The sequence below is a fragment of the Indicator indicator genome, chromosome 15 (assembly GCF_027791375.1).
Source record: "Indicator indicator isolate 239-I01 chromosome 15, UM_Iind_1.1, whole genome shotgun sequence".
Lineage (NCBI taxonomy): Eukaryota > Metazoa > Chordata > Aves > Piciformes > Indicatoridae > Indicator > Indicator indicator.
Genome location: NC_072024.1, coordinates 6,018,348 through 6,032,444, shown reverse-complemented (window position 1 = coordinate 6,032,444; position 14,097 = coordinate 6,018,348). Strand labels below are relative to the sequence as shown.

The window sequence follows — 14,097 nt, the reverse complement described above, 5'->3', positions numbered from 1 at the left end:
CAGAGTGCTGATGTGGGGAAAAGGTTTCAAATGTGTCTGCAGTCAGCAAAGACATAACCCTACAGCTGAAATCCACAGGAAAGCCCTCTCCACTTGTGAGGGTCATGGTAACTTCAGTCCATGCTCAGCCACACAACTGAAACCAGGAGGATACAACAGACCTGTGTAGGTGAGCAGATGGTTAAGTCTTCTTCTTTGCTGCTGAATTTTACTGATAATGCCCAAGCCAGACAAGAATCCTCTTCACTTACTGCTAGTGGAAGAGGATCTGCAGTGCTAACTGGGCCTGTGACTTCCCATTAATTACAAGGTGCTATGATTGCATATTTACATTTGCTGATGACGCCTGTGTCTTTCAGAAGAAGGTGTAGAGGAATTTACATGACTTTCAGCTGGAACACGATGTCACCAACACTCCCCCTCCCAGGCTGGTGGAGCAGTTCTGATTGCTTGCAAGGCTTTATTAATAGACTTGCTAACATCAAGGAAAGCTTTAGGAACACTTTGGGTACAGGGAAGTGCCTGTGACTGCACCTTGTGCTGCTTCTGCTAATAATATGTAGAAATTCTAAATAATATATTTTTATTTTCTACCTGTTATAACTTGGTTATTAGTAGCCCTTCCTCAGCCTTTCAAAGCAGCATCCAACAGTCCTGACATCTCTGATGCATACAGCAGAGCAGGGTGCTTGCTGCTTAGTTTGGCAGGAGTTAAACCCAGTGCTGTGCAGGAAGAGGGAGTACAGGAGTGCATGACCTTTGCCATGTTTGCAGGCAATGGTGAAAATGGCACCAGAACAGCCCTTGGTAGCAGACGCTTGAGGAACTTTCATGCCTTCAGTGAAAATGACTGCCCTTGTCCTGGAGGTGCTAACTGACCTTGTGTGCATTGCTCTGCAGGCAGTTATGAGAACCTCAAACACATGTGATTATATCTCAGCAAGACACAGGACATCACAGTGGCTCAAGGTAGCCCCTTCTGCAGTTGCAGTGGATGAGAAATGTAGCACCTGGTTAATAACTCTGCTTCATGAGGAGAAAGATGATTTTCCATGACAAGATAGAAAGGTATTAAGATGTCTTGTGATCACCTGATGTGAAAGGGACAGGATGAAGCTCTTTATAAGAAACAAGAAGTAGCTTCCTTGGGTTGGATAGCACCTTCTTCAGGCTTTCCACATATCTTGAGCTCTGATTCTACAGTAGATGTAGCCTCCAGTACATCCTTGCTTCCAGTAAATCCAGCCGCTTTCAGGAAAAATTAAGTTAGACAGACTTTCTTAGCTCTTGACAGATCAATCTAGTTCAGAAATAGCTCTCACCTGATAAGGATCAGGTATAACTGATGCAGGAACTCCTACCAGTATGTTTCTGAACATCTTTGAGCTACAACATGGAGCCTTCTCTTTGTCTTCACTGAAATTTAAAAGACTCGTGGAGGTTCTGGCAATGATCAGTGCTAATTAGCTAGATGCAGTCATGAGTGTGAGTCAAGTACTGGCTTCCTTGATACTCATTTATAGTTCTGGACCAAATAAGTGGTGGCTACTCTGCACTTCTTGGACATCCACAGGCAAGAAGAGGTCTGTAGCTTGACAGAAATGTCCCCCATTTCTGTCAAGGATAGCTCGGTCAGCATGGACAGGCAGTGCAACCAGGTAACTTTGGCTGCTAGTCTAACATCTATCTACTAAGCAGACTTAGCTTGTGGCTGAGCAAGGCCTTTGTGCTGCAAATAACTTTGGTTAAGGTCTGCTGTGCATTGGCTTTTCATGGAAAACACTAGAGGGTATTTTCTAATAGTACAGAGTGTACTTTTTATTCCATCTTGCCACAGTAATGGCATTAACTTCTGGGAAAACAGACAACATGAGCTCCAGGTCTGGCTTTCTTGCTGACTAGCTCCTTGGAGAGAAGTCAGCTTACTTTAGCCATATCCATGAAAGCTGCTGTGCCAAATAACTGAGGCCATCTGAAGCAGTTTGAATACCCTGTTCTCATGCACTACATCATCTAGCAGGGTGTGGAAGTTTAAGCCATGAGTCTGTTCATGTATTCAAGTCACGTAGCTGTATACAATTTGGTCCAGGCTGTGCTCTTCTCTACCAAGTCTCATAAAGTAGTGTTGGTATTGGTGCTTCTCAAAGAACTGCCAAAATGGATCCTCCAAAACAAGTAATAGTGGTTCAAGCTACACTGTTGGGGTGGTTTCATTGTGTGTGGCTAGCCCAATGTTCATGGCTACATGTTTCATGTACAGTGATGTTCCCCCAAGGTTTCAAATCTAACGTCAGCTCTTGCAGTCAAAGAGACCATTCCCAAAGAGTACCTATGGTGATTGAGCAGTTAAACACTGCTCCTGCATTTGGGTGCCTTGGTGTCAGTTGGGTGACCAGACAAGATCCCACTGACCATTGTGCCCTACATCTTCACAGGCTGAAACTGACAGGAAAGAGTGCTGTATAACCACAGAACATAAAGAAGCCTGGTGTAAGAGCTGAGGGAGGGATGTAACTGGTGGGGACAGGTTGCCTCATTTTCTACTTCTTATACCTACATATGTGACATGAACATTCAAACTCATCCCTGGATTTGCTCTAAGCAAAAGGACATCCTTCCTTCATGGCTGATGAATCAGGCACCTTCCTTTACAAGTTGGCAAAGGGTCTGGCAGAGATACTTTTAACATGCCAGGAGATCAGGCCTTAAACTTCCCTTTTCTTAACAAAGTCCCTTGTCTGTAAAGAAAAAAATCCTCTGGCAAACTATCATTTGCAGGTAGATGGAGGTAGTGACGCCGACATACATTGTCTGTTCAGATCAAATGGCAGCTGGCTGAGAGAAAAAAAGAAAATAAAGGATTAATTCCCTGTGGTGTTTCTGAAGTAGGCACACATTGTGAGTAAAGCATTTAATGGTCACTTAAGAAGAGGAGGGTTTTTTTCCTATGGTCAGGTTTGATCCCAGCTATACATAGTTCTGGCTCTTGATGTTAACAATTACCTCTGTAAAATACAGATTTAAAGTAATTCCCACCCTGTTTTGATGGCTGAGGGCATCCTTTTTGGACATCCCAAAGTGTGAAAGGTAACACAAAAATTCAACAAATTGGCTGTTATCCTTTAACTTCTCTGCTTTTAAAACTCTCCATGTTGCAGCAGGATTTGTATACTAAGACTTTTGGTTTTTTTCCTTTGGATTTCTGATTCTCTCACTGCTTAGTTTTTTGTTTGAAGACAAACTCTTTAGGTAGTGACACAGAAATGAATTGTGGTAGAAATGTTGCAGATGAGAAAACCCAAATGGACACTAGCTTCAGGAAGGATATTAAATTAATATTTGATAGAATTATCATAGAAACATTGAATGGTTTGGGTTGGAAGTGACCTCCAAAGGTCATCTAGTCCAAGCCCCTGTAGTCAGCAGGGATGTCATCCACTAGATCAGGTTGCTCAGAGACTTGTCCAGCCTGACCTTGAATAGCTCCAGGGATGGAGCCTCAACTACCTCCATGGGCAACCTGTTCCAGTGTTCCACTACCCTCATGATAAAGAAGTTGTTCCTAACATCCAACTTAAATCTACTCTTGTCTCGTTTCAAACCATTGCCCCTTGTCCTTTCTCTACAGGCTTTCTCAACAGGCCTTCTCCAGCCTTCTTGTAGATCCTCTTCAGGTACTGGAAGGCTGCTGTAAGGTCTCTTCTCCAGGCTGAACAACCCCAGCTCCCTCAGCCTACCCTCACAGGAGAGATGTTCCAGCCTCCTGGTCATTTTCGTGGCCCTCTCCTAGACCTGCTCCATCAGGTCCATGTTGAGGGCTCCAGAGCTGGATGCAGTACTCCTGGTGAGGTCTTACCAGAGCAGAGAATGATAAAGAAATATTTAATGCTTTCTTCTGATTTCAGGTGAGTAAGTATTTTAAGACATTTGCAGAGTGTTTGTGTTTCATAATGTGTGTGTAAAGGTCTGATATAAAACAGAAATATGAGGGTCTTGGTATTTGAGCTCATTGTGTGTCCTAAATACAAATGTTTTTATTTCTAATGGAAAGAAAAAAAAAAACAACAAACAAAAAGCTTCCTGTTTTCTTCAAACAACATTTGTAATGAAATCTCAAAAGATAGACAAAACACAGGAAGCATTCATGGGACCGTATCAAAACAGAAAGCTTGAGAAAGTTTTCACCAAAAAATATCCGTGTTTTGTTTTTCCATTCAAAACTATTATTGGGCAGTGGGGAAGAAAACAAACACCTTCCCCTTAAATTGATGAGATTATCTGCGCTTTGAAAAATGGGCTGTGATTTTGCTCTCACCTTTTATAATAGGATTTTCAGGAAACAAATTTAGCCCTAAGTGTTGTTGATGTGAAGGTGACACAGTTTCACAGGAAAGGTGAGAATAAGACGCCGGAGACCAGCACTGCTGGGCCAAGTCCTCTTTTCTCCATGCACTTTGCTCCTCAGCAAAAGCAGTTTCTCACATGTCTCTACAGGTTGTGCTGGTTTAAATACAACAGGGAAAAATTGGCAGAGGTGTACCCTGTTCAGTTTTGATTTTAAAGCAGTCTAGTTAAGCCAGTGCCAGTACTTAAGGCAAATGAATTTAAACTAGTTAACTCTATAATCAGTTTAACTAGCACTGATGCTGTTCCAAATGACATTAAATCAGCATAAGTGAGAGTTTAACCTGGTTTATCCATGTCTGCTTTGGCCTTTGCACCAGTTTAATTACTGGATTTGCATTGCTGTGCTAGCCAAAGGAGGTTGCCCTCACAAACTTTATTCCATGGACTTTTACTGGGTTCCAAGAAGTTGTTCTCAGCCTATCTATGCCTGTGTTGGTGATACCTCCTGGGGTACATCTGTCTGCTTCTGCTGCTGCTTTTCCCTCTCCCAGAAAGCTTGCAAAAGACCAGCAAGCTCAGCAGGATGAGTTTGCATGCCTTTCTGTAGTAGTCTTTGCGAAGCCAGACCCAAATTATTTCCTACTGGGAGGATTAACCCCCTGGTCCTTGGGAGGAGCTGGTCACACATAGTCTGCTGTCAGCTCTTCTGACCTTGCTCTCAGCTTTGGATTTGTTTTTCTTAAGGAGGCAGTTCTTAAGAGTGGTACTAGCTCAGGAGAATCTCAGCTCTCACATAGAAGAGACCAACTGCCTGCCTCTCAGCTTGCAAATGCACCACTATATCCAAGGTTTATTGGGTGTTACTGGCCAGGAGTCTGGTTTAGAGTCCGTCAGATTCTCCTCTGCAGTCGATGGATTGAAAGTGAGAGTTCTCAGGTGACTCTTCTCCACCCTGAATCCCCCGCCTAAACCAAGGAAGACTGGCCATTTTTTCCTGCAAAGGTAGTTGTGTCCTCCACACCATCCTCCATATAGACCTAGGAACATCTGCTTTCAGCAGTAAACTTAATCTGTAATGTGGAAATCATGAAGACTATTCTTTTGATGAAGAACCAGAGGGAATGACTTAATCCCCAGTGTAGCCTTTTTTACCCTGAAGCCAAGTCAGAATGACATTGCTCTTGCAGCTTCTGTTTGCACCACTGCCACTGTTGCTAACCAGTGTCATGAGTTAGTGTCTGGAAAGAGGAACATGTGAAAATCAAAACAAGGATATTGAACAACAGAGATTGTCCAGTTCCCCCTTGACTTCTTCTGTTACCCATCCAAATATGGCAGAGATGAAGAAAGGGAGGACTAGGAATTAGTGGATGATTCATTAGAGTAACACAATTCATTCAAGAACCCCAGCTGCAGAATTAATCACCTTCAGTTCTGCTGATAAAACCACCCTGGGACTGACAGGGTTTCAGACTTTGTTCCAAAATGATGACACAGTCATTGAAACTATAATTTAAAATTATGAATTCTGCTCATTTCTCCTGGGGTACTCATGTAATGAGGGGGCCCATTTTCTACCTGAGAACTTGAAACTTTTACTGAGAGGAGCAGATGCAAACCTTGCAGTGAAGCGATCAGACCTGGCAACAGCATCTTGTGTGGGGCAGGCTGTGGGGAACAAGGCTCTCCTGCTGAGACCTGGGGTAGCTGGTCTGTTGTTCTCTGTCATAAAATGTCTTTTTGATTCCCTCTCAAAACATCTGGTTGGTACTGGCTGTCTAGCAAAGCCCTGCATGCAAACCCCTCCTGCTTGGAAGAATTATCTTGCTGTATGTGGCTGCTGGTTTTCATGTAAGTCAGAGATGTGCCAAGTGCTACTGTTGTGACAATCAGGTTAAATGGTGGTTCTTTGGAAAGCTGTATGTGGTGCACAGCAAAGCAGCAGCTAAATAGTTAAATTTACATGGATTTCATCCCTCTTGGACATAGAATCATAGAATCAACCAGGTTGGAAGAGACTTCCAAGATCATCCAGTCCAACCTATCACCCAGCCCCATCCAATCAACCAGACCATGGCACTAAGTGCCTCATCCAGTCTTCTCTTGAACATCTCCAGGGACAGCGACTCCACCACCTCCCTGGGCAGCCCATTCCAATGGCAAATCACTCTTTCTGTGAAGAACTTCCTCCTAACATCCAGCCTAGACCTCCCCTAGCACAGCTTGAGACTGCGTCCCCTCGTTCTGCTGCTGGTTGCCTGGGAGAAGAGACCAACCCCCACCTGCCTACAACCTCCCTTCAGGTAGTTGTAGACAGCAATGAGGTCACCCTTGAGCCTCCTCTTCTCCAGGCTAAACACCCCCAGCTCCCTCAGCCTCTCCTCATAGGGCTTGTGTTCCAGACCCCTCACCAGCTTCATCGCCCTTCCCTGTGCACATCTTCCATCCTAAACGAAATCAGGATTTCCCCACTGTTACACTTCTGAGCTGCTGTGTGTAGGGAGCTTATGCTGAAAGGAGCTTGTTTGGTTTATTTTCCTGAGTAGGGAGAAGGAATCCCTTTGACTTGAAAGCAGAAAGGATGGTAACTGCACCTTATGGGAGGAAGCTGAAATGGCAATTTGGGTTGGCAGGAATTGTAATTAAAGCTGGAGTAAATGTGTGAGAGTATCACTGGGAGGTGGAGGAAGATGAGGGCTGAAGTGGAATGCATCCTACGTGGGCAAAGATTTGGGGATAGCAGCTGGGGAGGGAAGGGGAATGGGTGCTATATTGCTGACCTGCAAAGAAATGGTGTGGCTGGATAAAAAGAAACTTAAGATAAGAAATGAGGCAGAGCAACAAAGAGAATGGGAAGAGGGGAGCTCTGCTACATCTGACCTGGAGAGTGAAACAATTTTAATCAGATATTCGCAATAAGAGATTTTTAACCGCAAAGTATGCAGCTGGTGGAGCAAAGAAATGGAATAGAGGTGTTCCTGTGAGACCCTATGTAACCTCTCCACTGAAAGCTCTCCCTGAAATGCCACCTTTCTCTCTATATTTAATGCTGAAAGCCTTTAAACAATTCTTCTGCCTTGTAGGGAGATAAAGAGGGATAACAACCTCTTGTCTTTTAGTCTTCAGGGATAAATTGCATTCTCTTCCCAAATTTCACGGTGTACAACTCAGAGAATGAATGCAAAGAGAACTTTCTTCAAAAATAAGTCATATGTCTGTTTATTTTTTTTAATCTTTTTTTTTTTTGAATAGCAGCATTGACTGCTTCCATTCCTTGTCAAATGAATGCACAAATTGTTGGGGAAGTCTTCCAAACTGGGAAGTCTGCTGAGTCAGGTGGCAATTTTTTTGCTTACTTATAGAGATAACAATCTGTGTTGCCACTCTCTGCCATCAGCTAGAGATCCTCAGACTGTGGATTGAGTACCATTACTGATGTAGGCCAGAAGAAGAAAAAATATGAGGACTATAAGTGAAGATACCACAAATGAGGGAACTGTAAAGAATAATCACTGGGCATGGCGGTATGTGTGGGGGAAACAGCAGCTCTGTCCAATGTGCTTGCTGCATTTTAAATTGTGCACCCCGCAGAATCTTGAAAATCATTGCTGAAATCACAGGAAATGTTGGTTCAGAATGAGGAAGAGCTGTGTCTCCTGATAAATCCTTCTCCTTGGGAGCTACACAGCTGAAGTCCTTCAGTCTCCTGAATCTTTGTGCTTCTTTCTAAGACTTGATGAGAATCTAGTCTGAAAAGGGGAATTTGTCTAATAATCTGAATACAGATTTTAACAGCTTTAACAATATCAGACCCATCTGTTGAACAATAACTGAACAATACTGAGCAGAGAAGAGGATGTCTGCATGGCACTGGGGAGGTAAGAAGAGCTGGGGAACCCAGACAATTGCTCATGATTTTTGGAGGGGGTTGTGTTAGTCTGTGCGAAGAATAAGACCTAAGTGTCATATAAGTACTGAGACTACCTCTATTGATAGTTGTTAATTTGCAGCTCTAGGAAGGAATTGACAAAGGATTAAAATTTCATTCGATCTGAAAAAAAAAAAAAAAAGGAGAGAAAATAAACCCCTCAAATCTAGGCAAATGGAATATTTTCTTCAGGGGAACAAACTCATGGAGTTGTCAAAATAGATTCAATTTGTTTTATTTTGGCTATGATTTGCATTGAATCATTCTTGAAAGCAAGACCAGTTTCAAGCAATTAGAAAAACAAGCTGTGCAATCCCAGTGGTTCCTAAATCTGATTACAGGACTGTACCCCGATAAAATCTGATTTACCCCCTAGAGAGCTGTTGGGACTTGCTCACAGGTCATCACCCTTAGTGGAGTGACAATGCTACAGAAATCCTACCCAGTAAGAGTCTTAGTAAGGTTATGCCATTAGTGCAAACACTAGATTAAAGCTTGTGTTCATCTCTGATTTGATGTTTGACAAATGACCTTTCTGTGTTTCGTTTTTCACTTTGCTAAACGGGATAATTGTTCTTGACCTCACAGTGGCTTTCCAATACCTAAAGGGGGTCTGCAGGAAAGATGAGGAGAGACTTTTAATCAGGGAACATAGTGAGAGGACAAGGGGTAACAGTTTCAAACTGAAAGAGAGTAGATTTAGATTAGATATTAGGACGAAGTTCTTTATTGTGTGGCTGATGAGGCACTGGAACAGGCTGGAAGTGTTCAAAGTCTTCTTGGACAGGGCTTTGAGCAGCTGGGTCTAGTGGAAGGTGTCCCTGCCCATGGCACAGGGTCTGGAACTAGATGACCTTTAAGGTCCCTTTGAACACAAATTGTTTCACAATTCTATGATTCTTGCTCACCTCCTTAAAGTAGTTTGACATCCATAAGTGGAAAACACTCACCAGAGCTATACAGAAGTCTAATGCCTACATCACAATGATAGTGACATAATCTTTAATTTCACTTATTATGTATTTTTTGATTAATTTTCTTTATAGAAATATGATTGCACTATTGGCATAGTAGGATTTAGCTTTGCTCACTTTGGGTCATGCTTACCTATTAGTATTCTGCTGAGGCACAGTGGAAGTATTGTTCCTTCACCCTGAAAAATAAACTCTAAAAAAATACTATAAACACAAATGACATCTATTATGAACAGAAGAATGCTTTGTATGACTCAGCAAAACAGTGCAAAGGTCTCAATTAGCCCAGGTTCAATGAGGAATTGCCCTCATCTGAACACCGAATACAAATTTTGTGTTGCACAGAATGGGGGTGAAAAGCAGAAATAAAAGCTTCGTGACAAGAAAAGCAGCTTCCTCTCTCCCTGGGAAGTGCACACAGCAGCCCTACTGAAGCTGCAGAATCTCAAGTGAAACAGCGTTACCCAGGATGTACATTTGCATGCTAGCTCTTAGCTCTTTAGAACTAGTGCTATAACTGAAACACAACGCTCCTGAGCTGTACATTTCTAATAGCAGAAGAGAGTATCTCATTTTTACACCTGGAACACCAGATGAAAAATCCTTACAAAGAGATGAGTCCTACTACTCACTCCCTTTCATCAAATCATGTAGCGTTTTTTCAGTCCTGAAAGCACAGCTCATCAGAAGCACCCCCTAAACCCACAGAGGCTCAGGCTGTAAACATACCTTGGCAGTGGGTTTTTTCTAAGTTGTCTCTAACCATTTGTTTGTTGGTTGCCTTTTTTTTGTATGTGTGCCCAAAGCATTCTCAGCAAGCCTACTCCCCTGTCAAGCCATCCCAGCCATCTGCCAATGTGGGCTCAAAAGAACATTCTTCAGGGCCTTATCCAATTTGTTTTATCTGATTCATTAAAGTAATTACTCTTGCTCTTAAGTCATTGCTGGGACTTTGGCACCTGCAGAATAATCTGGGACGTAAATTTCTAAACCAAGCTAAAATCTTTGGGTTTATTTCATCATATCTTGCACTGCCTGAAATGAGCAGGAGGCCTGGCTGTGCAGGTGTGAGCAGTCCCCAGTGCAGTGTCAAGCAGCTTCTGCATCTGAGATGAGGAGAAGAACAGGTGGAAAATCCTACTCTTTGGTTTACCCAGTCTGCTGGTGTTGGTGGTGCTGCACTGGTACAACACGAATGGGGTCATTTTAGATAGGAGGGATATGATGGCACCAGAATTACAAGGCATCAGTTAACAGCATCCTCAAATGTCCTTTGAATTGTGCTGTGACTTCATTTAGTGGGGTCAAAGCTCTGGGGAAATGCCATGAATTAAATTTCCTATGGTGTTTCTGAGCCGGAAGGTCCCTGTCATCCTAATGTTACAGTGAGAAAAGAGCACAGAGCTGAAAGAGATTTCTTGCCATCTGGATTGTAAAGGAGGATATTCTGATGGTCGGTGTTGACACACAGCACCTCATGAGCATGAGAAATAGAGATATGCTCCCAAAATCCAGCTCCCTGCAGCACTAAAATCCTAAACTGAGGGAAAAAAGAAAGGCCAGGCAGAATAATTTAACAAATACTGAATGGGACCATCAACTCTTAGCATCTTTAAACTCAAGGAGAGACTAACTCCATCACTCACAGAGGCTTAGCAGACACAGGATATCTCTGATCCTCAACACAACCTGAATCCCCCTATGCTGAAACTTCCTTGCTCATCCATGTCCTCCTGCTTCAGCTCTCCCTGGGACCTCATGCCTGTTGTGGCTAAGACATAGTGTGGCAGAGGCTCTTCCTAAATGTGTTCAAAGATTGTCTGCTCTTTGTTTCCTAATCCTGCCAGGAGACAATCTGGAACATGAGGCAATACTAAAAAACTTCTGCTGCAAATAACTGCAAGCCAGCTGGCTCTCATACATCTAATTTTACTGCACCTTTCTTCACAACATTTATGAGCTTTTGCCAATTTATAAAGACACACAAAGTTTGAAGGAAGCCTCTTAGAGCTACAGATTATTGTGCTGAGAACTTACTCTGAAAAGTGCAGAGTGCTGAGATGTGAGTCTCCATCACTTTTGTACCTGGCAAAATAAATTATCAACAATGTCCCACCTCTATGACCTCTAAATCTCTGTGGTTTGCACTCAAACCCATCACATCCTCCTCTGCCTAAGATAACCCCCATCTTCATCTTCTACTGAACTCCTAACAAGGTCAGTGCCTGAACCTGAAGCCGCACAGGAATGTTGTACTGCTGGGCACCCACCGCTAAGTCTGACAAGACTCTTTGCCAGATATTTTCAAGGGTGTGATGAAAAGCCCCCCTGCCTACACGGCAAAGAGTTTGAAGAACAAGTCTTACTAGAAGCAGCTGAGGGAACTGGGATTGTTTAATTTGGAGAAAAGGAGGCTTGGGGGAGACCTTCTCACTCCCTACAACTTCCTGAAAGGAGGTAGTAGTGAGGTGGGGGTTGGCCTCTTCTCCCTACTATCAAGTGATGAAACAAGAGAAGATATCCTCCAGCTGCACCGGTGGAGGTTTACGCTGGACAATTTAAGAAGAAAATCTTTGCTGAAAGAATGGCCAAGCATAGGAACAGGCTTCCCAGGGAGGTGGTGGAGTCACCGTCCCTGGAGGTGCTAAAAAATGGGTGGACTTGGCACTTGGGGCCATGCTTTATTGGGCACAGCGGTGCTGATGATCTTAGAGGGCTTTTCCAACCGAAACAATGTGATGATTCCATGGTGGGACTGGTCCTGGACAGGGCACGGCTGCAGGGAACCCCGCAGTTCTTCGTTGTCCAGCCGAGAGCAGGCGTGACGTCACTCTGGCGCCTGCCTGCCGTCAGAGCCGTGTGATGTCAGCCCTGGGGGGGCGGGGGCCGAGGAACGGGAAGGGGCGGCAGGTGGCGGGCACGGCTCGGCTGCGCTCGGCTCTGCTCGGCTGCGCTCGGCTCCCCCCACCCCCGCGCTCCCGGCTGACAGCGGCGGGCCCGGCCCGGCCCTTCGCGGCGCGGCTCGGCGGGAACTGTAGTGCGCAGCGGGCGGAGGCGGCCGGGCCGGCCCCGGGGCGGACTACAAGTCCCAGGCGGGGCGGGCGGCGCTGGTGTGTGTGAAAGCGGGCGGCGCGGCGAGGCTCGGCTCGGCTGGGCACGGCGGTAACCTCCCGTCTCTCCCTCTCGTAGCGGCGACGATGCAGGCTGAGTCGGGGATCGTGCCGGACTTCGAGGTGGGCGAGGAGTTCCACGAGGAGCCCAAGACATACTACGAGCTGAAGAGCCAACCCCTCAAGAGCAGGTGGGACAGGCGGCGGCCGGCGACCCACACCGCCGGGGCGGAGGACGCGATGCCCCCGCGCTGCGGGGCCGGGGCGGGTCCCTGCGCTGAGCCAGGCCGTTTGTAAAGACTGAAATACCCCCACACGCCCCCCGCGCTGAGGGGAGGCATCCTGCGCAGCGGGGCGGCCATTTAGTGCTTCCTGCCATAATAGCGGCGTTGTTGGGCGGGAGGGCGGGCCGGGCCCGCGTTATGTAAAGGGCATTGTTGGCCGTGCGGGGCCTCGTTGTCACGCCGGGGGAGCCCCCGCCGGCTTCTCGCGGGGGGGGGGCGGACGGAACACGCAAGGCACCGGCGGCACCTGCCCCCCGGTGAGAGCCGCCGCTTACTGAAGCCCGTCCTTCTGTCCCCGCGCCGGGCAGGTGCGGCGGCACTCGGGTGGGGTCAGCGCCAAGCTGCAAAGTTGTTGCAAGGTCTTGTGGCGTGTAAAGGTGTCTTGGGGTTTTTCTTTAGATTTAGCGAGCCGGTTTGTTAGTTGTTCGTGCTTGGGCACTGGAAACTTTTCCCTAGGTACGTCACTTTCTTCCTGGAGTATTTTCTCGGCGAGATACATGTTTTGTTCTTATCTGGAGCGGCTGCAGCACATAGATACGGTTTGTAAAGGGAAATAAGAACAGTGTGGATTTCTCTCCTTTCTGGGGTGTTCGGTACTAACTTTCTGTCATAGTACTGAGGGGGGGGGGGGGAAGTCAAGCAAACGCGCTCCCACGCCTTGAGCATCTGCCGTGTCATCAGTGGCACGTTTCTCCCTCCTCTGCTGCTTCATTCAAAGCACTCTGGCGGTAACGAACCCTCCATTTCATCACAACGCTCTCCTAAGCAGCACTCACTTGGATCGAAGGTTGTTGCTGCAAGAGTGTCTTGTTTGTAATCAAGTCTACTGTTACCCTGTCTTTATCGTCATGGTTTTTAGTTCTGAACAATGCTCTCTCTATGTCTGTGTATGTGTTTGAAAAATGAATGAGAAGGTAAATATTTAAAGGAAACTTGTGCTAAAATGAGCTTAGATTGTGTTGCCTGTCAGACAGACTCCAGAGTAAACAAATGAATTGTTGATCATGTTCTGAATGTTTAAGAAACATTAAAGATGTTGTTGAAAATTCTACTACTGTTTGCAAGGACTGGTAAATGAAGGACCCACCTCCTGCAGCCTGTCTTCATGGCAGGACTCTCTGGCATTGAATGCTCGGTGTTGCTGAGAAATGGTGCACATAGCTAAGGTAACCAAAGCTGCCAGAACTCCTCTGCCCTCCTGGACTGTGCGGGGTAGTTGCCATTGCCCAAGCAGTTAGCTAGGAGCCAAACTCAATCTAGGGAGAGAGGGCAGCACAGCAAAGATGGGTTCATCCACAGTGGTGGGTTCCACCTGTAAGGGAGGCAGCTGGGTGACCCACAGGGCTTTGGGCTCAGAGTCTGTGTCACCAGTGGAGTGCAGCAGTTATGGGATAGGTGGTGATAACTGCACCATTGTCAAATAGCCCTATTTGCAGCAGCTGTGGGTTCTAGCT

General features: G+C 45.6%; 1 protein-coding gene across 3 annotated transcripts in view; it reads left to right on the top strand.

The window, feature by feature from the left end:
- Positions 1-12,446: 12,446 nt before the first annotated feature.
- The window catches only part of MITF (melanocyte inducing transcription factor), a 105,765-nt gene continuing 104,114 nt past the window's right edge, over positions 12,447-14,097 (top strand). For all 3 annotated transcript variants that reach the window (XM_054387524.1, XM_054387522.1, XM_054387523.1), the window contains exon 1: positions 12,447-12,550. In XM_054387524.1, the coding sequence (XP_054243499.1) occupies positions 12,447-12,550 (104 nt within the window). The remainder of the gene's footprint in view (positions 12,551-14,097) is intronic.